Below are 26,104 nucleotides of genomic sequence, written 5' to 3'. Positions count from 1 at the left end.
GCTGCAATATGATTGGCTGCGGGGTGCATAAAGAAACCTAGAGAGGTCTTTTGAAAACTGGGCTACAGTCCGTTGCAATTCAAGATGGTTATTTGACGTTCTCGTGGACTAATATGCTGCAATATGATTGGCTGCGGGGTGCATAAAGAAACCTAGAGAGGTCTTTTGAAAACTGGGCTACAGTCCGTTGCAATTCAAGATGGTTATTTGACGTTCTCGTGGACTAATATGCTGCAATATGATTGGCTGCGGGGTGCATAAAGAAACCTAGAGAGGTCTTTTGAAAACTGGGCTACAGTCCGTTGCAATTCAAGATGGTTATTTGACGTTCTCGTGGACTAATATGCTGCAATATGATTGGCTGCGGGGTGCATAAAGAAACCTAGAGAGGTCTTTTGAAAACTGGGCTACAGTCCGTTGCAATTCAAGATGGTTATTTGACGTTCTCGTGGACTAATATGCTGCAATATGATTGGCTGCGGGGTGCATAAAGAAACCTAGAGAGGTCTTTTGAAAACTGGGCTACAGTCCGTTGCAATTCAAGATGGTTATTTGACGTTCTCGTGGACTAATATGCTGCAATATGATTGGCTGCGGGGTGCATAAAGAAACCTAGAGAGGTCTTTTGAAAACTGGGCTACAGTCCGTTGCAATTCAAGATGGTTATTTGACGTTCTCGTGGACTAATATGCTGCAATATGATTGGCTGCGGGGTGCATAAAGAAACCTAGAGAGGTCTTTTGAAAACTGGGCTACAGTCCGTTGCAATTCAAGATGGTTATTTGACGTTCTCGTGGACTAATATGCTGCAATATGATTGGCTGCGGGGTGCATAAAGAAACCTAGAGAGGTCTTTTGAAAACTGGGCTACAGTCCGTTGCAATTCAAGATGGTTATTTGACGTTCTCGTGGACTAATATGCTGCAATATGATTGGCTGCGGGGTGCATAAAGAAACCTAGAGAGGTCTTTTGAAAACTGGGCTACAGTCCGTTGCAATTCAAGATGGTTATTTGACGTTCTCGTGGACTAATATGCTGCAATATGATTGGCTGCGGGGTGCATAAAGAAACCTAGAGAGGTCTTTTGAAAACTGGGCTACAGTCCGTTGCAATTCAAGAACGTAGGGCGAGGCAAAGGAAGGCCAGGGAGGAGGAAGCAGACGGAACGCTGGAGGGAGGAGGAGGTTTCCCCCCTCCTCTCCAGCGTTCCGTCTGCTTCCTCTTCAAAGGACTTGTTTTCCCTCGCCCCACCTTCTGGTACTGATCATTATAAAAACTGCGCGCAACAACCCTCCCCCCCCCCAAAAAAAAAACAACAACAACAACAACAACAACAACAGTGATTAATTGAGACACGTACGAGAGACGAGCGCTCGTCTGTCACGTGTCTACCTTGGTCCTTTTTTTTTTTTTTCACTCTGCTTTTATAGCTGTGTTTGCAGATATTTATCTGTGTTTTATGGTTTTCTTCCGTTTTTATAGCGTTTATTTCTACAGTTTTTACTTCATTGCATCCGTTTTTATGGCGAGTATATTTAGGGATTCTGTCGCACGAAGATCCAAGGTCGTGCAAGTGTATTTTTTCGACGTACTTCGACCGAGTTCAACGGTCTTCCTAAACAGGGGGAGACTGCCCGTGCCCTCCAGTCCTATACTACAACGACTACTGTACGAGGAAGGAAGAGGCGCACCGGGGATGCTCCCGGCGTCTTTCCCGTGGCCGACCAGCCGTGGACGCAATTTGCACGCTTACGTGGCCGGAACGGACTCCCTCCAAACGCGCCCACGCTGCATCGCGTGCGTGCACGCGCGATCGCTTCTTGCCTCTTCCGAGACTGGAGCGCGCGTGAGCTCAGGGCAGCCAGAGCCGTATATGTAGAGAGTTTGGTCAATGGGAGGCGCGGGCAGAGCCAGGGCGTGCGGCAGACTCGGAAAGAGGGCTTGGCATGCTCTCTTGACCAACCAGAAGCCGATAAGAATCCCCTAGCGGTGGTAGCGAGAAACAGTTCTGAGCCGATCGATCATCGAAGGTCTATGTTCGTATATGGTTTTAATAAGTGCGTAAGAGTGAAGTGTAGTAACTCTTTGTGGTTGAAAATAGGGTGTACGTGTTATTTCATCATGATCATGCAGAAAGATGTAAGAAACGAATGCGCCGCTCAACTCTGTTTTGCGCGGACAGAGTGTGACCGCTCTGACGGCAGATTCCCGGCGCTCGGCGTTTGGCGTAAGGATTATGTCGATCTTTCCGCTAGTCGCACTCTTCCACCATCATTTTATTTGAGTGTGATTGAAACATCACGTGTACCATATTTTCAGCCATCAAGAGTTACTCCAATGCAGTTATCAGGTTTGTTTCTCGCGACCACCGCCAGGGTATTATTTCCGGCTTCTGGTTGGTCACATTCGAATTTCTGAAGACGCCCTGGAACACGCCCAGCCCGCTTTCGGCCAATGGCGCCGCTTCATTTGTCTCCTATACCTCCCAACGAATGGCCAAACTCTCTACATATACGGCTCTGAGGGCAGCGGCATCGCGTGGGAATCTTTTTTTTTTTGTTTTTTGAAGACGTTGTCATAGTTTTTTTTACCGATTCGACGTGGCTTGGCTTTTGTTTTAGTCGGCGTGAGTTTCCGTCGCGCGTCATCTCTGTTTTGTTTTTGAGCTTGCCGTGATCTTTTGAATATTTGTTGTTGTTGTTGTTGTTTACGTGAAGAGTCTGGAAGATATAAAAAAAAGTGTGTAAATATATATATGAGAAGGAAGAAAAGTACACGAGTAGAATTTTGACGGAAACTGGAGCACGCAAGGATTGCTTCGGACTATTTTCCCACGGTTACGATCGGGACGCACGACGAATCACAGACGTGGTCATGCTTGCGATTTTTGGGCGGTCAATGTGCCCGTCGAGACAGTTTCACGAAAAACAAAAATATAAGAAAAAATAAATAGCTGGGGCCGATCTTCGCACGCTAGGAGTCACCAATATAATTTACAGCGCGGCTTTACTGAAAAACAAAAAAAAAAACATATATCTGTGATCTATGACACTCATAGCCCCCATAACATCGTATAAAATAACTTCATATGATATTATAGATGTATAATTGTCTTTATTGTGTTTGAATAAAGAACACGGGTAAATTTGATATTCGGCAGTGGTTGTCTGCCACACTTTGCTTCTCAGATGGCACCGACAATATTCTATGTACTTTTTTGTGGGTAAGACAGGCACGTAGCCAGGAGTTTGTTTCGGGGGGGGGGGGGGGGGGGGGGGGGCGCCCATGACAAAATGCTCAATGAAGGGGAGGGGAAAGAGGAGGGTCCCAGTAAAATGGAAAATTTCGGGGGGGGGGGGGGCGGGGGGAGAGAGGGGGGGGGGGGGGCCCGGGCCCCATACCCCCCTGGCTACGTGCCTGGGGTAAGACACGTATATGAGATATAAAATAATTTCTCGAGCCCCTTAAAAATATAGTTTATTGATAAAACTAGATGTTTTCAGATTTTTCTTCATATAGGCCACCCAAAAAAGTGAGAACAGCGCGCAAAAACAGGGACAAAATGCAAGTGAACAGAGGACAAGCGCTGACTCTCAACTAAACTTTAATAAAAAAAATACAGCAACACCGAACACGTTACGATGAGGTCAATCAACACGTGTCTATAAATGCAATCTCTTTGCATTGCAATCCCACGCGATTGTGTTCACTACTTCTACTTTGTCCCTGTTGTTTCCGCGCTCTTTGCTATTTTGTCAGTATGAACACGCTAACCCACATCGCCACCCTATAATTCAGGTTCTTCACACGGTAGTATGGAAAATAGATTGTTTTTATTTTTTATTATTATTTTTTTTTTTTGTGAGAGATTTTAGGAAAATACACGAATTTGTTATTTCAGTGCTCATATCTCTTAAATGCCCCGACTCTTCCAGACTCATTCAAATTTCCTTTGAACCAAATATGTTTTTTATTCGTGCTTTTTTTCATTGGCGAACTATTTTCCAGGCTTACGACGCCACTGACCCGTCACGCACGAACTGGAACATCCAAGCGGCCATCGAATGCTTTCTTAAACACGTACTAGCGCGAAAAGAAAAAAGAAAACAGTCGTGGAGATTTAGGAAGCGTTCCTGACGCATCATAATTGGTTATCCGAAATCGTGAAGCGAACTCCGTGTGATGGAGGAAACATTTGAACTGTTGCTCTCTAGCTCGCCGTCAGCCTTTATTCTATAGACGTTTTCGGGCCTCTCTAAAGCCAATCGAGACAAGATATACGTGCGAACGGGCAGGACCAATCGGGCCTTGCGATTGGGCCACCTCGTTCCATAATCGAAGCGTACGTTGAACCAGTGAATGAAGTCACGGAAGCGTTCGTGCGTCACGCGTGGTGGCACCCCTCCGTACTCGGATAGAATTGTTGCCCGAACGTTTTCTTTTTTTTCTTTTTCTTCCCGTGGTCCAGAGGCCAATGAAGCGCATCCTACGCGCTCCGTTTCCTCATAACTTGGCAAACACCAGAAGCTATTGGTCCGTTACGAGCCAATCAAACGCGTTACCTTAGCTTAAAAGTAACGCGTTACATGCGTCGTTTTTTTTACTAAGCATCCAGTATAGCCGCTGCAAAATAGTTGTCGTCGTCATTAATTGCTCGCTTTTTAATCGCGTTCACTCGTGGATAACTGTGCCTATATACTGAGATACCTTGTGCACACGTTTCTGTGGTGTACACGCTAAGAAAAAAGAAAGGGTATTATATTCTTGCGCCCCCCTTGCCACACCCCAAAACTTTAGTTCCGACGTACAGCACGCTGACGTTGAACCGACGGTGCCAACTTTCACGAGCGGCTTCGTATAGCCGAGTGCTACAACGTATTAAAATAGCTAATATATGTACGTATGACTGACTGCAAAAAAATAAAACAAAAAAAAGTAATTGGAGTTTTTTGGGGCCTACCGGCAAATCCTCAGTGATTTTTTTTTTTTTCGTTTTCTGTAAGACATTGCAACGTACTTTAGATGTTTCATATGTTATATCGCAGCGTTATCAAGCCCCTCGTTAGAGTCGGGACCGTGAGTTCGAGGTTAGTGCGCTGTACGTCGAACTGAAGTTTTGGGGTGTATACTATATGTGACAAAGGGCTAAGACTACACCCTTTTTTCAGGGTGTATCTTTAGCGTTTTCTCGTCGTGTAAATTCAGGCGAAATCCGGGGTGACGACTAGTTTGGATGTTGTACACGTTCCCCTCCAGAAGTAACTTAATACCGTTACTTGTTACTTCGTTAAAATGTAACGAAAATACCTATCTCGTTCCTTTCTTTAGAAAGTAACAAGGTGGTTACTGCGTTACCGAAAAAAGTGACGTACAAGTAACTCGTTGCATACAAGCCTGGTGTTCCCTTTCACGGAGGAACATTTCTTTACGTACAAGCCTGGTGTTCCCTCTCACGTAGGGAGCTCTCAGGGGGGAACATTTCATTACGTGCAAGCCTGGTCCCTCTCACGGGGGAGCATTTTGTTGCATTTACGCCTGGTGTTCCCTCTCACGTGGGGATCTCTCAAAGGGGAGCTTCTCACGGGGGAGCATTTCGTTACGTTTACAGGCCCGGTGTTAAAGTACCCTCTCACGGGGGAGCTGTCAGGTGTTTCGCTCCGTCCCCTAGATTGGCTCACGGGGAGGGCCGTATAGCCTTCGCTCCTTCGCCAACACCACCGTCAGAGGACCGCGAACTAGACTTATGACGTCATCTCAGCGAGATCGAGCGAAGACGCTGATTGGACACGAGCGCTGCTTCACCGTTCGGCTGGGCTTGGTATCCAATCAAAGCGTCGAAGGCCTATGCTTGGCATCGGGCTCCAATCCCATTGCCGAGCTCGCTCCGTCCGAATAAAATGGCGTACCACGGAGGAAAGAGGAAGATGTCCGCGGGACTTGGATAATTCTAGGTGGCGTAGCCTTTGCCAAACTTTCTGTCAACGGAAAGAAACAAAAATCATTCAGAGACGAACAAATGTTTACCGACATTCTGTCCTCCCCTCTTCGTTAATCGGTGTAGAAGTTTACTATACGCTCCAACGCTCACGGCCCGTAAGAAACGTTCGCCAACTTTTTATCGGTGCGAAAAGACAAACAAACTCCAAGAAAGAGACAAACAAGCGATCGGAAGAGTGAGCTGGGATTAAGCCATGTATAAGCTGTAGCGGACAGCTAGAGCAGGGGGACAGAACAATGACTTCGGTAAATAGGGCCGCAAAGCTACAACAAAAACAAGAAATCGGGTCACGCTTCTTGAGCTAGCCTGCTGCTGCTGGGCAGTAAGTGCGGCACTCCCACAGTCAACAACACACGCGACGGGTCACCGCATGGCTAGCTGCCGTTCTTTTTCGTGAGCGCCTAATGTTTGCCGAGAAGAGAGAATCGACCCACGCGCGAGCCGTCAACGCAGCGACGATGGGGCAGGGTATACACTTCTTCACCAACTTGTTTCATTCGGTATATATTTGTCTTTAAAAAAAAATATTAAAAAAATTAGAAAAAAGCTTCTCGCGGCGCGGTGTTTGTCTGGGAGGCTTGAGTATATCTCGGGGGGCTGCAGCCGGCAGAGCGCTAGCATAAATCATACAAAATACGCTTTGTATCACTGCAGACTTGATGACAAAGTTACCTCCGCGGACACGCCTTCAATGTCATGGTGTTTGAGTGGCCGATGCAACGGTCATGCAAGAGAGAAATACGCCTCTGACGGGGACCGCACTCTGTCTTATTGCCTAAACCTTTGATGTCTGTTAAGCTGGGAAACCGCAGTTATAGGTAACCGAGGTCGGATTCCCCCGTAACTAGGGAGGGGGAGGGGGGGGGGGGGGGTAGAATTTGCTCTCCTTGGCGGCTAACCCATACGCGCTGCCAAGGAAACAGCGCTTCAAGACCGCTCCGAGTCTATAGTGGCGAAATTAACGATTAATTGTGCCTACCACAGTCAGTGCGCACTTGGACTGCAAGCTCCGACATCGTCCCAATACTTTCTTTTACCTGGTCGTTGCGGCGTAGTTCCCGCTCTCACGACAAAGCAAGCACTCATGTTAAGCCGACAAGACAATCATAATAAGAGAGCTCTTTGACAACTCGATCACCCTTTTTGCTGTGACGTTCGTTCAGAAAAAAGATGTCTTATGTTGGTGAAATTCAACAGTACGGTAGTTGTATTAACGAACAGTATTTAGCAGGTTTGCAAATAGTGCTTGTCACATGTTGATCTAGTAGAACATTGGTGTAACTAAGGAGCGAGATTCATGTTGTTGTAAAACAAACAACCCGCGTGGAAACATAATGTGGTGTATAACAAACGCTATGACATTTCTGGTGTATAAACAAACTCATCGTAGAACGTACGGTTGCATATCACGCCAACTTATACTCATGACAATACACCAAGGCACGAAGGCGCCGAACTGAAACAAGTAAAACCCAAATAACTTGCTAAAAAAACAAAAACAAAAAACGACAACAACGAGAAATAAAACGATTTGCAGCAGGCGTATATACATCATACTGAAGACAGTGTGTCTAAACCGTCTTTCTTCCTTGTACACGAAGCTCCTGCCACACTGGTCATACAAACAAAATGTTTGCAGACACGTTAGAAACGTCCCCGAGGCTTCGTCCGCAGAGGTATATATATATAATGCTGTCCTCACGCGTGTCTTTCGTATCACGTATCGAGCAGTCTGACTGCGGCTTTAATTGGTCAATACACGACGCGTCCGTTTCGTTTATAAAAAAACGCAAGCGAGATTCTTCACGGAAAGAAGTCCCAATCAAACCCTCCCCCCTTCTATAATAGCCAACGCTGCATGGTGCACAGCCTCTAACGACCAAGACCGTCGTGCCCGCAGGCGCGCCGTGTTGAGGGACCTGTTCCGATCAAACGACGACAAAAGCCTACATTAGTTGGGGATCTGACGACACCCCGAGGCACCCCCCCCCCCCCCCCCCCCCCCCGATCTTTTCGTATGGGCACGGGGTGTACACGGTCGACATCACGTGACCAAAGATGGACGTCTAACTGGTCCAGCGATCGAAAGTACGTATATACTCTATAGCTTTCACCGCGCTGTCGGCTTCAACGCTGGATGGAGTTGTGCACCGCGCGTACGCCGGTCGCACGTCGATCTGACGGTTGCGCACGCGGCGGTGTTCACGCCGTGGGGGGAATCCAATCTGCTCCGGGGGCAGCTTCCTCTTTCGCGAGGAGGGGTGCATGACCGCGGCACTCTGGAGGCCGACGGTGTTGGCTGGCTGCGAGCGCGGTCCTCCCGGTGTGTGTATACACGTGGTGAGTTTAGGGTCGCGCATTTCGAACGCCCGCCGTGGTATACGCGCGTTGGTTGCCGCGAAATCTCTTCGCTCATTGGCTGTGGTTATAAACTTTCTACTTTTAATTTTGGGATACCTGACCCTAAAGGTAGACAGATGTTCACCCGTGTCTTTTTAGTGACTCGTAGAATATATACGATTTTAAATTATATTTTTGTATTTTTTTTAAAGAGTTCAGTTGATGTTCAGTTCTCACCTTTCAAGGTATCGTTATTTTGTGCCATAACTTAAGTTCTCGGTATCGTCAGAACAAAGAAAATGTGCTCTGCATTCGTCGCACCTTGGTCTGCTCTACTTCTTAGGGAGTTCTAGCAGATCGTTTCGATGACTCTGACGATGACTCTGACGATAGCCGCTAACGAGACGCTGCATGCGCAAAGGCGTCGGCGGAGTATCGAGTAATGTCATCGGAATTATCGCAACGGTATACTAAAACTTGCTGATATTCTAACACTATTTCTCGTTTAACTGCAAGAAAATGGCACTTCAGCAGGCAAAAATTTAAAAGTGCCAATCAGTATTTGTTTTAATAGTTTTCAGTGCCTGCCGGTGGCGATAAAAAAGATCACGAGTTTATTTCCATATGGTCTCTCGTACCCGTCAGTAACATGTGCATTCATTTGCTTTAACGTGAGCGACAAACCGCGTTCGTGTGTTCTCACTTCTGTTGCATCCGACTGAAGTGTAAGTACGTTGTTTAGCCCCCTTCAGAACGCCCGAGAACTGGTGACATCATAAAAGTTAAAACACATACAGGGCGAATCGATCGAGAACGCGATACGCTCGAAATAGCGTGCAAAAACGCGAACAATCCGCGACCAGCTCTAGCTTTCGTCGCAACTGGAGCAGAAAAAAGGCGGTCGCGCTGGAGGTGCGACAGCGGAAATGAGTTTTGGGTGTCTGCCAACGCGGCGAGGTCCTGCTATAGCCAGCCGAAACTGCTCGGGGTTCAGACCCTCGCGAAAGGGTGGTGCTCTTTTGGGGTGCCTACCTTTATGTTGCGCTAGGTATCCCAGGGCTGCCAGGACCGGCAGAGAGTGCAGGCTACGCCGGAAGGACATCACCATAAGCTCTAGCAACATGGCGAGGCGCTGAAGTCGCTTCACGAAGGTAGATATTTGATGACACATTCACCGAAACGAAACTTGTCCCACGTGGATTCGAATCCCGTCGAGTGTCCGTCGAACGATGGGGGCCGCTGACCTTATTAGTCTGACGTCACACTGTTGCTTCAGATGTACAGCTTCCCGAAATAAGACGGGTATTCGAAAGTTTTGGCTTTAAAGTCTACAGCCCGAACCCGGTGCATATTAAATATAGTGTGCTGAAGCGAGTTGTAGTCGTTCCGAGGATTGGTTGCTTCCAGAAGGGGACTATATGAACTGCCGAGGACCTCGAGCTAATCAGATGAAGTTTGTATATGAAATCGTCGTTGTTGAACGCAATCTATGAACAGGAATAGTCGACTTGGGAATAGGAGGTACTGAGAAACATCGACAATGATACTCAATATCGATCACATTCAGTCAGCCTCACGCATGCGATGGTGAAGAGGTCTTGATAACGCGCAAAGCTGTCCGAGCGCGACACCGGGCACGAGTGCTGATCAGGCGGCCACATCACGTAGATTCATCCATGACGTGCCTGGCGCCATATACTCTAGCTTTTCCATAGATCTGTCCCCAGACGGCGTTGACTGGTGACACGGTGTCCAGTAGCTGTCTGCGCAACTCGAAGCTGGTGAAGCTGACGATGATTGTAATAGTGCAGTCATCCAGATTGTGAGTGGATCAATGATGCTCATCCAGATGTCAACATATATGTCCAGAAGGCGACGATGATGGCGTTTAGATCATGCATGGTAGGGCCGCGATATCATCCAGATTATAGCAGACGATGGGCTGAACCTGATGGTAATGAGGACGATGATGTCGAGGTCATCTAGGTAAAAGGTGAACCTTAGATGCTATAGTAGACGTGATCAGAAGGCGACAATAAATCCAACTTTTACATGGTACGTATGCACTGTCCTCCGGATTATAGCAGACGATGTGGTGAACCTGATGATGATGATGATACAACAGCGGTGTGGTCCAGATTTGAATTAATGACAGTTCTCCACACTGTAGCAGACGTGATCAGAAGGCGACGACAGGCGCCCAGCTCACATATGGTAGGGATTGACTGTCCTCCAGATTATATCAGACGATGGTCTGAACCTGGTGATGATGACGATGATGGCGAAGTCATCCAGACTAGAAGCGGATCAACAACGGTTCTCCACACTACAGCAGACGATTGCAGAAGGCGACGGGGGTGAGATCCACGGCACGGTTGCTCTGCCGCTTATTGAAACCGCAGTTGCACACTGACACGTGAGTCTACATCGGCTTCAAGGTACAGGAAGCGCCACTGAAGCAGAACGCGGCTCGGGGGAGACTGTTGCAGCGAGCCCCCGCGGCTTTGGCCCGCTGGCCGAATTTCAAGACAAGGAGTTGTCGACGGCCGGCAGACTCCCTCCGCCCCCTCTTTTCCCCCTCCTCCCTTACTAAGAATACTCGACTATGCTCCTCCTCTCTGCATACGTCATTCCCATCGCTTACTCTGCCTGACACCACAGAGTCAGAATAGAAAGAAAAATAATATTTTTAAAAGACGTCGAAGAATAACAATAACCTCGGCAACTCTTCTTCTTTATAGGTCGGGCAAGGCAAGTTGACTTGTTGACTGGAGGACCGGATGAATTGAGACGAGAGGGAGGGGGTGACGCTTGTGGAGAGGGGGATGTGAGATGGCGCCGTACAGCAACCTCCCTCCCTCCGGCCAGTTGTGTAATTTAGAGGACCGTTAATTGTGATCTAGCGTCGGTCGGGCAGGCAGAAATGCCGAGAAGTAAGAATGAGAGAAGGGCGACTGAGTTTATAGGACCAGTGAGGCTCACGAGAAAGGGCGGGAAGTGGAGAGTCATCAGTTGGGGTCTCGCGGAGGAGTCAAAGGAGGTCAGACGATTAAAAACGACGGAAATACGCGCACACCAAAAGTGTGTATCATGCTCGGAACAAGTTTTAGTTTTAGTTGTATATTTCATTTAGGTGGGGCTACGAGTCAGCTTGCAGGCAGCGTGAATTTTTTTAAAGTTGCATTTTTGTCTCAGCTCGATTTCTCGAAAACACGACTTTCTAATTATACTTAGGATGAACTCAAACATCGTCGGCAGGTCTCATAGAGAGTATCTGCTGCTAGAACGATCACGGCACGTCGCGAAAGCCAAAGATCCGCGAGGGCGGCCATTGTGATGTCGGTGCCGATGAGACTTTCCGTTACGTCTCTCTTGCTTGGATTCGTGTGAAACGTCCTGATTAGCGTTTCTTTACTCTAAAAACACAAACAAAAGTTAATTTCATTGTGTTTTAAACGTTTATAATTAATGAAAAGTGTGCATATTATTCTTTTGCATCCTTTTTTAAGAAAAAGTAATGTGACAGCAGTGTTGGTTTCGTTTTGGCTGCAACTGTGTCCCATGACGCGTATCTCAACTGGGGTTGTTAGGCCTATGTACTATGTAGCATCAGACAATTTAGTTGAGCCGAATGACAGTTGGAAGATGCCAACGATCGTTGGCTTAATGACAGTTAAAAGCGCTAGTGTAACCAGGGTATTAGTTACCTGTGTATCCCATTAATTCTCTCGGCAGAGTTTCGTATTAGCTTCCTCCTTGCAATCGAATTAAACACTAGGGACTTTTAGCAAACGGTTCCTGTGGTCCGCGTACCGCACTATACCGGAGCCTTTAAAGCATGCTTCATAGGGGTCCGGTAGTGCGGTACGCGGAACACTGTAACGGTTGGCTAAAAGTCTCTACTGTATTTGCGCACATATGCAGCTCTCTGGTATAATTCTCGATTTGACACGCTGCCACCTCATACAAGCACTGCACTTTATACGCCAGTCATCACGTATAATACGCATACTGTCCATTATGCGCGTACTGTCCATGAACGTGCAATATTATCGGTCCAGTTCGATATATCAATCTTCAATGTTCAGGAATGTCTTCGTATATAGTCAGCAGATAAATTTATCAGGTTGCTCACTTTATGGAAATCTGGAAGCGCATATAAAAATGAAAATAAAAAAGGCGACAATTTTTTTCGGTCCCCCCAATTTCTATAGCCGGGGACCGGGGTAAGACTGCTTATACATCCTACAAAAGACCGCGAGTCACCACAAGATCTGTGCTTCGAATGCCGGATAACGGCGAGTACAACGGCATTCGAACCACGGATATTGCGGTGACTCGTATTTGCAGACTGTTGTACGAGCAGCGACAACTGTTTTTCAAGCGTTCCTTCAACTGCCTGGAGTACGTTCAGCCAAGTATTTCGAGCCCTCGTCAACAGTCCCTCTTGTGCCCATTGTATAGTGACGACGAAAGTGGCTTTCATATTACTTAAGTGTACAACTACTGCCCTCACAGACTCTTTGACCAGAGCGCGCAGTACGGTATCAGGACCCCAACAGAATCTGCAATGGTTCTTCCAAGCGGATCAGTTCGTCGACCTTCACTCTGCATCTAAAATGTCTATAGAAGCGATTGACCACGTGGGTCAACTCTAGTGACGGTTGTCACAGCCCACATCTAATTTACTCAATGCTCCTTCCCGCTTTAGCACTGCACGATTATTCCCCTTTGCTATTTCTCCACCCATACTTTCGCATTTTTTTGTAGATTTCTCCTTTTCCCAAGACACAGTTCAGCTTTTGGAGCCATAATAATCTTTCCGTTTCCTTATTACAGCCCCCCCCCCCCCCCCCCCCCCCCCCACTGCCCTAGAACTTCGCTATTTAGGCTAAAATAAAATTATATGGTAGCCTTGAACGGAACAGCCTTTTCCGGTTTCCTTAACAGTACGGCTCACCGCCGCCATATTTAGGTATGGGATAACAAAGGGTGCCGTCTCTCCACCCCTTTGACACCCTACAATCCACCCTAATTCGCGACCCTTTTTCAGCAAAGCCTCCAAAGGTATCACTTAGCCACACCCACAGTACTCCATTCGGGACTTGGGATCCTCGGCTTCCGCCCTCGCAACGAATCCTCTAGCATTCCTATATCTACTCCGACGCCCACCAAATATTTTTTTTTTCGGCACCCAGCGCATCAAACACACCTACTACTTCCTCGTTCTTGAATCCCCCAAAAAATAGACAATCAAAAAAAAAAAAAAAAAAAATTGAAGGACGAGGTTCCTAGCTTTTTCCACGAGAACCACCGGATCCTCTCCAAGAGACAGCGGAGAGTCCATGGTTCCATAAGAAGAACACGACTCCACCAAAGTCATCGACCATTTTCCTCGCTTGAAAACAACAAGGTGGGGAACGAAGAAAGATGACAGCCAAGGAAGGCTGCATATAGGCACGAAAAGGTAAGAATAAGAAAAAAATATAGATATATATAACGCTCGGTTCCGGTGCAGGGCCGCTCGTAGCCGAAAAATACGGCACGGTGCGTCGTGCTCCGTCGAGCGCGTCTAACAATGGAAAAACCTCGCGTTGCTTGGACGCGTAGGCCCTCAGATGCACGTTGTCGATAAGGGTCGCTCGTCGAGAAGGGACCACCGCAGTCTGACTGGACCCTGAGTAGAAACGAAAAGCACTGCGCGTCCTGGTACTGTCTTCTGGTCCCTCGTCTGGAAGGAGGTACACCTGGACAAATTACCGGACATCGCTTCTCTCTCGTTCTCTTATCTTACTTTCGTCCAAACACCCTCACTCTTCACCGAAAACGGAAATGGATTCTCTGAGATTGCCAGATATGAGGCGCATGCATGCCCTTGTTGTTGAACCTGCCGACCTATCCAATATGCATATTTTTCGGCTGTGGTACCGTGAGGATTTATAACGAGGATGGGATGTCTTATCAACGCTTGGATCTGCATTACGTCTGCGGTGTCTCGTCGCGCGTTGAACCCGTACCGTTCTCCTTCTCGTGTGCACCTGGCGTATTGGTCGTTACTGGTCACACGGGATGCTTTTGTGCAGCGTTGTACAGAACGAGGTTCCTGAAACGCGTTCCAGGAACGCCACTCTATCTTCCATCGGTGGAACTGGAGCGGGAACTGGATACGTTTTAGAGGAAATAGCTGAAGGAACGGGGTTCATTTTTTTTTCCCCATATATTTGCAATTTTATCAGATTTTTGTAGGCATTCAGGCTTTTTATTATCGAACGTTTCAACATCCGACTGCAAGGCATGATGAAGTGTCCGAGAGAGAGTCGAAAACAAGGAAAAGGAAGTGAAACAAATGTGTTCAATGGCGACGCGATACGTATAGTTCCATGTTGATATTTTCACTTGCTCGCTTTTTTTAAATTTTATCTACAAGTTATGCCGCACAATATTTTACTAAAATACGCAAACGTAACGTTAAAGTAACGACACGTTCAGAACTCGGAAAGGTAACGGGAACGCGTTCCTTTCTAACCACTATAACTTGTAACAAGATTCCAAGATCCAGAGGAACGAAGAACGAGAATTCTTTCCTGTTTTGGAGGAACGCGTATTCACTGTAGACTGGGCTTCTGTGTGGATAAGAAAGGATGAGCCTTGGTCATGTCCTTGCAGAACCCGAATAACGATGTTTTAATTGCCTGTGCTTCCGCAGGGGCGACACTCAGGAACGTCCGTTAGTGGAATTTATTTCTCGGTTTGTGTCGTGAAAGTTATTTCCAGCAAGACCATTTTTTTTTATCTCAGAAATAGAGAAACACTTGCATTTCAGGATATCTATATGCGTGCGTGCGTCTATCGGGGGACGCTATGCACACGATGAATAGATGGCTGGACTCTCTTAATCAGACAGCCGTTTCCGCTGTCTAGCCAGTGCTATTAATTTCTTACCGCCTACCTACTATACAAAGACATATCTGCAGCGTCAGGCACCAAGAAGTTATCATGGTTTTACGAAACAGTGAACTGCTGCGGTGACAATAGATTTTCCAGACTTCTTGTATTTTGTTTTTATAATTGCCTTGTCATGACGTTATACAGATGGTACGCTGCATGTCTCATACCTCCCTTCCGGAGTCGCCTCTCGCAGACTCGCAACGTCCGCGCACACTCCTTCCCACATTTGCATCATCATTTTTTTTCTAAAGACAAACTGAGCTCTCGCACATTTCGCTTTTCTTATTCTTTTTACCCGCACTTTGCACGCGCGAGGCATCAGGGCGTGCGCGCGGACAACGGCGCCAACCCCTCGAACCGCGTCGCCGATTATTAAACGCCCACTCTGGGTGTAATTCTGACGCGGCAAGAGAGATCAAATAATGTACCGGGAAAGAAAAAAGCCGCCATCCCTTCTCTCTGCTGTGGACGTCTGCAACGCGTGCTGGCCGAGTGAAAAGAGCTCCGGAAATAGACTCGCGGTGTACTACACACACGCGGCACGTGGGCGCTCGGCTCGCCAAGAAGAAGGACTCGCCCAACGAACCTGTCTTCATCCCACTCGTTGCCGCAAACGATGCAAGGGTCACGCCCCTCTGAGGGCGCCCGTCCCACCACGGCTGGCGAGTCAGACTTGCACGATAAAGGCCCGTTCACACTGTTGCGACCGAGTACGACTGAGAGAGACGAGATCTCTTACAACTTCTTAAATGTTTCTAGAATGAGGGGACACACCGACATTGTGGCGCCATCTATGCGGTGACCCTAGAACTGCATTTCACAAAAGCGAAGGTTTTGCGGGATTTCCGAGGTCAAATGTGCGTAATACCCATAGAAAGGCTCGTTTATAACATTGACAAAAGTTTTTCGAGCCAAAAAAGAAAGGATATTGCGCGAGAAATAAAAAAAAAAATATGCCGGACCGCCGAGTTTACACTGCTTCCCAATAGATGGCGCCAGTGTGTTCTCTGGTTTAAGAAGTTTTAAGGAACCCAGGTTTAAGAGGTCGCAAGCAGTCGCAAGAGTGTGAACGGGCCTTAACGCGTTGCAGAAGTAGAGGTCCATTCATATAGTACCGTTTGACTTGGTCGTATGCAGTGTTGGTTAAGTATCACCTAAGTACTTGAAGTAAAGCACAAGGTAAATGAGAGGTTAAGCACTTCAAGTAAAGTAGTAAATACTATCCGGTACGATGTACTCGAAGTACTATACATATAGTGCACTTTGAAAGTAAAGTACAAGTACATTTTAACAGAATCTTCTACGGTACCCTTTTATTCACCACAGTGTTTTTTGTTTAGCTGGTATGCACTGCCCAGGGGGTAATCGAGGATGCGTCAGTTATCATCGGAAATGGCGGCGAATATTTATAGAGTCAAGTGACCAGGGAGCACTTGTTTTACTATCGCGGACAAACTATTTCACACAATCAACTTATAAGGCACCTATATTGTCGACAAATAATAATTTGCGATACAAATTTAACGAGACCAAATTCGTGGAATGTACTTTGTGAAGTCGAAAGTTATATTTACACTGGAGAGTACCAGTACATACTTATAGAATGTACTACTTCAAGTTAAGTACAACTTTCCTAAACCTTCTCAAAGTAGTGCAATGTGTACAAGGTGCTTCCCAAAACTGGTTGTACCCCAACGTGACAGGGATACACGTAGTCAAACGCAATAAACCGACGTCACCAGTCAATTTTATTTCGGCGGCGTATACAAAACTGGCTGGCTCGACACCGCTGCCGAAATGCGTCGAAGGAACTTTTTCGTCTTTTTGCACGTGGGACAACCGCGTCCGCATGTGAACGAGAGCAGTGGCGGCGTCGCGCATGCGTGGAACGCTTAGTGGGATCGGTTTATGCTGCGAATTATGGTCGAAGATAGTTATCAAACAGGTGAGCTGCTCTGGGTCACGCATAATTTAAAGCGAATGTGCCTTAGCGCGTTGCTTAAAAAAATGAGTTTTTTTTTTTTTTTTTTTTTAGAACCATAACGGATTTATTCATTTTTGCCGACCGGAATTATTCTAGGCTCTTCGACGTGATGTAGAGCATTTCCAATTGGTCATATTTTTTTTTCTTCCAAGGAACCTGTCCATACAACATCTTCATTCTGACCACAACCTGAGCCATCATGTCGTAGGCTTCATTGCAAGGTCGACTCCACACGTTTAAAAAAATTATTTCTCAGGTTAAGACGTCTTTTTTTTTTGTTTGTAGGTTATCAGTTCTCCAAATGTTCCACAAAACGGACGCACGGGAATTTTATTTCAGACTGAAGTTACAAGTTCGGAAGTTAAACAAATAGTTTTGCGTATTTTTGGTAAGAATCGGATCTTCTATACTCGTTTTCGTACGAAAAATTGCTTTCTCTCCAACCTAGGAGAAAAGAGTGACTGAGGCTTTGCTTACCTGGACAGTATACAGTTCACTCGGAACTTAATTCACTCGAATAGTAGTGCAATCTTCAAGTCTGATTACTGTTAAAAAAAAAAAAAAAAAAGTGTTGAAGTTGTGTTTCTCTCTCCTCGCGTTGTGATCGGCTCTTTGGCGACCTTACCGCATATAATGCCACAACCTGATTTATCGCGGATCGACAACAAGATGATGAGGACGCGTCACGCCTTGCGTTTCTTAAATTGTTAGTCAATATAAGTTGCTAAATAACAATCTTAGAAGCAAAGGACTATAGAGACTATGACTCTAATGCTCGTCGCACACATGCGACTTTAGAACGCATAGTATACTCGTATACACGAACAATACAGTCAGGACCACTATACTCGTTGTCACCTCAAGAAAAAGAAAAAAGAAAAGAGTTTTGCGCATTGTTCATACCCCGCACGAAATTGTTCTTACAAGATTTGGTTGTCGAAGGAAGAAGCGATGGTTGCCTTTGGGGTTCGGAACATGTAAGTCTTGATAACATAACGCATATCTTAATTCTCCACATAGACAAGGGAAATGAGAATTTAACTGCGAAAAACTGAACCTTTCAGGTTTTTGTTTACTACGTGGCGTGCGTGTCTGCGTACACATGCTAAGCATAGGAAGCGCGTGGCGCCGTTTTTTTGCATCGCACTGCTATCGTATTGCACCCCCGGCGGCAGGCAGGCAGGAAACGTGAGCTGTCCACTCAGATAACGCCCATATCGCGTCTGCTCGACCGCGAAACGATGACTCCCCGTAACTTGCACACTGTGCACGCACCTTTCTAGCTCGCATCACTCTCATGGCGACGAAAAGTGCCGCGTAACTGACTCAACCTAGGGGAAGATTTATAGGGAAGAGGGGGGGGGGGGGAGGGTTTGCAAGGAGATGACATTATAAGCGAAGCCTAATATTTGTTATGTCACCAAAAGAACGAATCATGTCTTTCTAAAGAAAAGCTGGTCTATGTCGATATTTCGACAAGAAAAAGTTGGTCGGCGCTGTGTTAACCGGCCGTTAGGAAGCTGTGCTGCGTGAGTCGGTCCTTTACGGGAGGGGATTCGACGTCATTGCATCCTGCGTTGGAGCGGCGTTCGTTGAACCATAAAGCCTTCTCTTTACTGGTTGAACTTGCCCGTTTCGCCAAACTTGGCTCCTGGAGCATGTGCGTGGAGCGTGCTGGGCAAATAAACGCTTTAGCTTCGCGGTTTTGCGTCGCGGTGTTTGTAAACACGAATGCCGATGCCATTTGGAGGCGCTCCATCACCTCGAGAGAAGCCAGAAGTAGTGACTAACAGAGGCCCGTTGGCTGTTTTTTTTTTTTTTTCTTTTTTTATGGGAGTTGCACGTTCTTGAAACAAAAACAAAACATAACCGTTTTTTTTTTATACATGCAGCTATTGCTGGCAACGGTACAGGCGCCTTTAGATAGCGTTGTGCTGGGAGAAGTCATGACAGAACTGACCTTTGTTTAGTTTTTTTTTCTTTTTCATTCGCATCAGTTCATTGCTCTGCACAGTCACACTCAAGCACGTATGTAACGCGATACTTGCATTTCGGTTAAGTATAAGTACGATCCGATTACTTTTCCCCAAACAGGAACGAGTATCACACTAGGCACATCTTTACTGAGTAACGAGTAATGCAATCTGAGTTACTTTTTTCTTTTCTTTTTCATCCGAGGAACGTGTTTTACACGCATCGTGTCTCTGTAAACTCCGCAGGTGTCACCAACGCGAGTTCTGTCCGCATCGTCATCGCCAATCCGATGTGGATCGGTACAACACTGTACTCGGTACTAAAAGTCCTCATTGTATGTCACGCGCGGCGTTAAAAGCTCCTTGACGAGAAAGAGGACCAACGCATAGTTGCAGACCGCACCAGTTCACGCGGTTATATCGTAGCCGCAGTGACCACGGAACGAGGTCCGAGCTCGAACAATGGACGTCGGTTTCGTCAGCGCCATCGTATAGGTGTCGCTACTTGACACAATAAAGCGTGCATCGTCACTTATCCGTGCGGTGTCGTCCGTTTGGCTGGAAGCTGCCATTGTCTTCTTTGAGCGAAAACAAGCGAGGGGAAAAAACAAAATCTCTATTCGTGTTAAAGACTTCGGTCTGCAGGAGGTAGAGGGCTCGGCGATTCATGAATGTTGATGTCGCTTTGTTTGATTCCGACGTTTTTATTCGACCCGTTGGTACGAATACGTTATTGTGTGCGGCCTTGTTAGTGTAAACGCGCGCGTATACACAGTGTGGGCCAGACGGACTGAACCCCCTCTCGGATAAATCGCGGTAATTATGCAGTTGCGCTCGCTGGGATCGCGCTATTTGCATACGAAGCTGGGGCTACGGGTGATGCATCTTCTCTTGTGTGTAAAAAAGATTGAATTAAGCACCTGCATCGATGAAAAACCACAAATAAAAGAAAACTGAAATTTTTCTTTCGACCTTTTTGAGGTTACGCCTTTTTCATGTCAAATGCGAAAGAAGAAAGAAAACAATGCTACTATATATCATTGGGACGTTCAATAATAATAATAATAAAAAAAGAATGTATGAAACAAACTACGTAGATTGTTTCGTCTGGTTCTGTTTATTTTTTATCTTAAAGCTGATTTGTGTTTTTTTTTTTTAAGCAAGATTTTGGTACTACTTTTTTATGACTCCTCCCAAAGCACTGACTGACAAATTGTTTTAATGACCGGAGCAACCGTAATTAGGGAGTTTTTGGTAAAGATCGTTCCCATGACTCCGATAAAGATACCCCTACCCCTCCGTCGCCTTTGCACACGCAGCGTATCGTTAACGGACACCGTTATCGGAGGTAGCGGAATGATCTACTAAAACTTTTTGTGGGACTCTACTGTAACGTAAGAGTAGATACATATAAAACCGCCTTCGTCCAGCGCCGCAGATTATAGAAGAACCTGTTCTCAAAGGAACGGATACATTCCAACGCCACACTTACGCTTTAAAAGGTGTCTCCTAAACCCAACGGGCATGCAGAAAAAACAAACCGTGCAGGTGCTAAAAAAAAAAACAACAACACTACTTTGTTATAAAACCCGTAAGCACCCGAAGAACGAGAAGTTCATCGGAGTGGAGGTATGTGTTTCATCTTTGAAGTTCTATAAACGTGCACAGTTTCTCTGAGACTTACTGGCGCCAGAAAAAGGAAGAAAAATGGAGCTATCGGTAGATTTCGACGCGTATTTATGCAATCTGAGCTGCGGGAAGAACTGAGAGCATTAGGTCTTTAACAATTTTGCATTACACACTCTCTCGCTAGGAAAATGTTTGAGATATTATTTGACACTCACGATGTGATGGACGTTCTAGAAAGCCACCTCCTCAACAAGAGGAGGTCCACTGCGCAACACGACACAGCACAAAGATGACATCCACACTTTCTCGAATTCTGTCCCTGTCGGGACAGAATTCGACAGCCGACAGGGACTGATGAGCGTCAGATTTCTATGCAAATTAGTGCCGAGGATAAGCACATTCTATCGCACCGTTAAATATTATATAAAAAAAAACACATTTCAGGTATAAAGAAATTGCTGTCAATCGCTCGTTTGTGCTAACGGTGTCGCATTCTGTCCTCCTTTTGGTTTAGGAACTATGATGCTGAGTGTGCAGTCGCCACGATAATGAAGTGTTTTATTAATTGAACGTTGGCAAGTCATGCTTCCGTTCGTGCACGTTCGAAGTTCTTATGGAGGAGGAAGCAGTGGCGTCACGAGGGTCAGCGCGGTAACCCGCCGCGACACCCCTCCCCCCCCCCCCCTCTCGTGGCCCGCCGCGACACCCCCCCCGAGTGCTGCACCCGGGGCGGTCCTTCCCTTTTCCCCCTTGTGACGTCACTGGGAGGAAGCCATACACAAGGTTATTTTGCGACAGATATACGGGTAGGCTGCAGGTGTGCACCCAAGCTGCATCGTGCCTGGGCCTTCCACATCAGATCGCACAGTGATGATCTGGGTGATATGTTTTTATACTCATTTAAAAAGAATATATTTATATACGAAAGCCACTTTTATGGGAGGATCATTTAGCTGTATATAAAAGCCGTAGTTAGTTTTATTCCGGAGATATGAAAGTTCTAAGCTCGAGGCATGGATATTTCCAGGGCCTTCACAATTGACACTTTGCACAGCCGTCAAATTTCTCACAAAAACATGCAAGTAGTAATAATTTTTACTGCTTACGTTAGCAAAGGTTTGCAACATGTACGAATAATAATTAAAACTAAAAAAGCAAATGCCTATAGGCAAAAAAAGAAAACTACGAAACACGTCAGGTAAACACGTTTTAGAGACATTCCCAAATTATTTACCATCAAACTAGTTTTATAAAATGGCGGAAAAATGTATTAAAGTGGGCATATTTAAATACATTTAACGAATATATATATTTTAAAAAATATGCTCAGCCATTACTTTAGTTGTGTTTTTAATGCAGAAACGCACACGATTTCTCGAAATGTTGCAAAATGCCGCATCAATATTAAAAAAAAGTTCCACCTTCTATTTTTGTTTTAAATTCTCCTTAATCGTCTGCAGTGTTTTAAACTAACTTGTGATGGCAGAACATTAAGCACCACATAACTCCCCCTCCCCTAAAAAGAAACGGCGATAACAATACATTATTTAAATTGAGCTATAGCTTGTCTAAGGGCTTTACCGCACGACGTTGGCTACAAAGACGCATTTTCTAAAACCGACAAAGGCTGCACAGCTGTGCTGCGCTCTATCCCTGCCAAAGGGCCAATTTAGAAAAAGAGAACATTGTTTTGATACAATGAGGTTAGTAATTACTTTTTTTCAGCCTTTGTTGGTTCGAGAAAATGTTTTTTTCTAGCCGACGCCGTGCGGCAAAGCCCCTGTATATAACGAAGACAATCTATCCCGATTTAAGTAAAGTCTCGCTGTGTTTTTTTTTTTTTTTTTTTTTTTCTTATCGGGAGTTTATATGCTTCTCGATGTTTTGCCATCACAAGTTAGTTCGAGACACTGCAAACGGTGAAGGAAAGTTTAAAATAAATAAAAGATTTTTTTTTTTAAATAGTGACGTGCAATTTTTGACACATTAAGAGAAATCAGCTGCGTTTCCGCACGAATAACACAACTACAGTAATGGTTTATTATATATGCATTTTTATATATTTCTAAAAAACCCTTAAAGATACTAATTTTTATATATCTTTAGCCATTTTATATGAAGTGGTTGGTTGGTAAATAATTTGCGAACGTATCTCTAAAACCTGTTTTACTCGACGTGTTTCGTAGCTTCTTTTGCACAAAATATTTTTATCGGAGTTTTTATTATTCTCTGTACATGTCGGAAACCTTTAATAAAAGAAGTACAAAAATATTACTAAGTGCATGCGTCAGTGCGATATTTACGGCTGTGCAAAGTACGCACAGTGAAACCTTGGCAATCTCCATGCATCCAGCTTCGAAAATATTTACATCTCCAGAAGAAAATGATCTATACAGCGTTGAAATATAGCTGAATGATCTTGCCAAAACTATGGCATTCAAGCATATTTTTTCGATAAAAAAAAAAATCTTTCAGCCTTTTAATTCTGGTGAAGAAGGAAGACCAGCGAAGCTGTACTATGGTGGGACGACCTCAAGAACGACTTTTTGGACGACCTCTAGGACGACGAGGACTTCTAAGACGCCTAGAGGAAGGACATCGTCCTCGAGAACGGTTTCTAGGACGACGCCTAGAGAAATTCAGCCTTTCCACTCTGTTTAAAACCAGAGTGGAAAGGTTGCCGCCGTCGCTCATAGATGGCAGTAGCTGTCCAGAGTTTTGTGTCGACATTTATTTGATGACGGACACGAAACTGGGGAAACTAGCCCTTAACAGCTCTGCTGTAAAAACAAAGAAAAACTTGGACTATATCGTTATACGGTTTGATGTGGAAACACCCAAGACAAACTTATACCATTCTAGCTACAGCCTCAATAATGACTCGTAAGCCGCGTTCACTGTGCTAACACCATCCTACAAAATACAGTCTGTAGATACTGCCGGAGACGCGCCTTTTACCTTGTATGACAAACCTGCCACATTGACCATGCAAAAAAAAAAAAGGGTATGCAGACATGTTCGAGCATGTACGAAGCAAACATGATCGAACATGATTGAGGCGCGTTCGCAGATACTCCCGTCATCATGTCATAGTCACCGCGAATCGAAAGTCACTCACCATTGTCATAGGCCGGAACAGCTCCCGCGGGCGACGGCAGTAGCGACGATACCTCCAAGACTAGGACCACCAAGATGGCGGCGGGCGACCGGGACTTGCAGCGACCGGTCGCTGTCCAGCAGTTCACAGTCTTGCGCCGATCGCGCATGATGATGCGGATCAACACCCCACTCTCCTTCTCCTAACTAACACACACCAAAAGCCATCGTCAGTTTCATACGATGACACCGCCGAGGAACAATAACATCGTCGTCGTCTGCACCATCGTCATGATCACCATCATCTTCGTCGAGCGGGACATCACCAACCACAACCCTCAGCCAGCGCCGGGCGTTCACCGACTGCGGTCGTCGAAGAAGTCTTCGTCAGACGCAGCCATCGTCTAATCCGCTACTCAATCCGAGTCTAATCCAGCAGGTTCCGCGGATCAAGATGAATGAGCGTCGTTGCCGCGGTACCGCGGCCCTCTTGGAGCAGTTGGTCGTAGGTCCGCCGGTGTTGGTAGTAGCTGAGAGGTGTCGGCGACATCTTTATGGGGCAAGAACCCTCCTCTGCTGGCCGACGTCTTCGCTAAATACGATATTTTGTCGTCCGTCGTCGGCTAATCTTATCCGGGGAGCAGCGAAGGTCGAGTTTAATCTCCGATATTGACTGATAAAGATTCCCCGAGACTCTCTTGTTCTTCCCGCTTGTCAAAGCTGGGAGCGCCGAATTGAGGGAAAGACTACCGGATCCAAAATCCAAAAAACTGTTTTGAGGACTTGAGCTTAATTTATTCCCGGGCGGTTGCCCGGCGCGCGACTCTTTGCACGGACGTATTTAGTGCTTGTTTGTAAACACACGAACCTTATTTTATCGAGGAGTATGGAAGGTGGTAGTGTGAAGGCTGGAAACAGATCGCATGAAACAGAATCGGCAGAAATGACATATATTGATTTCTAATCAATAAATATGGCGTACTAAACAGACCCAACCTTCCGAGAAATCGAGATGAAAATTTATGAAATCTTGAAATTTTGGGGCAGCTAGACTAATCCGCAGTAATAAGAGGCTTTAGAAAAACTGTGATTCAGTGGCACAACCAGTATGTAAGCAGCCGCAAGCACGATATAAATCGAGGCTAATAAATTAGTTAAACGGTAAAACAGTATAAATTATAATATTACGGGCGAAGTGAAAGCGAAATGAATTTTGACGCAACTAAAAATAAACGATAAAAAATAAATCCTAAAATGCGACGAAGGGCGCGCTCACAGGGGTCAAATCCTGTAGTCTGCTAAACTCACGATTGGAGCGATTCGGATAGCAGACGATAACGGAATCATGTCCAAGTCCAGCCGTAGTCCATCGAGATGCCGAACACCACCACCACTGATGTCAAATTAATCCGGAGGGTTCTCCGATTCGAAGATGGTTCGCGCACCTACATATCAAAACGGACGAATCACAGGACACTGAATTAAGTAATACGACGACTCCGGCGTCCGATCGCCGACTGACGAGCCGGCAAAGCAGACGAAAAACACCGCGTGCTAAAGCCGCATCGGTGGCAGGTGGCAGAAACATCGGCAACGCCGCACTCGCCATCTATCGGAGGTTGGTCAAAATAGGAGCAACGCTGCGGTAGGCTGCGGTGTGTAAGCTTGCGCCATCTGATTTGAGTATTGAAAACTATATTCTATACACGAAAAGCGCGCACAGAACGTTGCGAACGCTCGCTACGAAACATGTGGCGCCATCTGATGACGTTGTCGTAACCTATATCAATTTTTTGTTTATGACAGCACCGCCATCTGATGTAGTAGATCGCAAACAATCGCTGGAGGGGGGAAAGGCGCGTATTTTGAAGACTGACTTCTAAAGAAAACGCAACTGGAAAATGTTTGGGGTTGCTAACCTCCGCTTTGCAATTAAATTGCATCAAAAATTTGCTTTTCTTACCACTAGAAAAGGTAATTACTGCGATAGAAGCTAAAGCATATCAAAATTAATTTCCGCGCATCGGCTTGAAAAGCAATGCAACGTACATTAAAAAAAGACATCCTTTTGAGCGGCAAAGAGGAATCATGGATATGCTCTTCGTACTCTTCATTCCAAGGCAGCAACCATCTGT

The 26,104-nt window shown here is 45.9% G+C and overlaps 1 protein-coding gene across 1 annotated transcript in view; it reads right to left on the bottom strand.

Moving 5' to 3' along the window:
* Window positions 1-25,491, bottom strand: part of LOC121833641 (neurotrimin-like) — a 96,952-nt gene extending 71,461 nt beyond the window's left edge. Inside the window, exon 1 of the mRNA XM_042287077.1 lies at window positions 23,992-25,491. Within this exon, the coding sequence (XP_042143011.1) occupies window positions 23,992-24,139 (148 nt within the window). The 5' untranslated portion in view covers window positions 24,140-25,491. The remainder of the gene's footprint in view (window positions 1-23,991) is intronic.
* Window positions 25,492-26,104: the final 613 nt, after the last annotated feature.

The sequence above is a fragment of the Ixodes scapularis genome, unplaced genomic scaffold (assembly GCF_016920785.2).
Source record: "Ixodes scapularis isolate PalLabHiFi unplaced genomic scaffold, ASM1692078v2 PGA_scaffold8__174_contigs__length_109621045, whole genome shotgun sequence".
In the NCBI taxonomy this organism is placed as follows: Eukaryota; Metazoa; Arthropoda; class Arachnida; order Ixodida; family Ixodidae; genus Ixodes; species Ixodes scapularis.
This window is presented reverse-complemented; position numbering and strand designations above follow the sequence as displayed.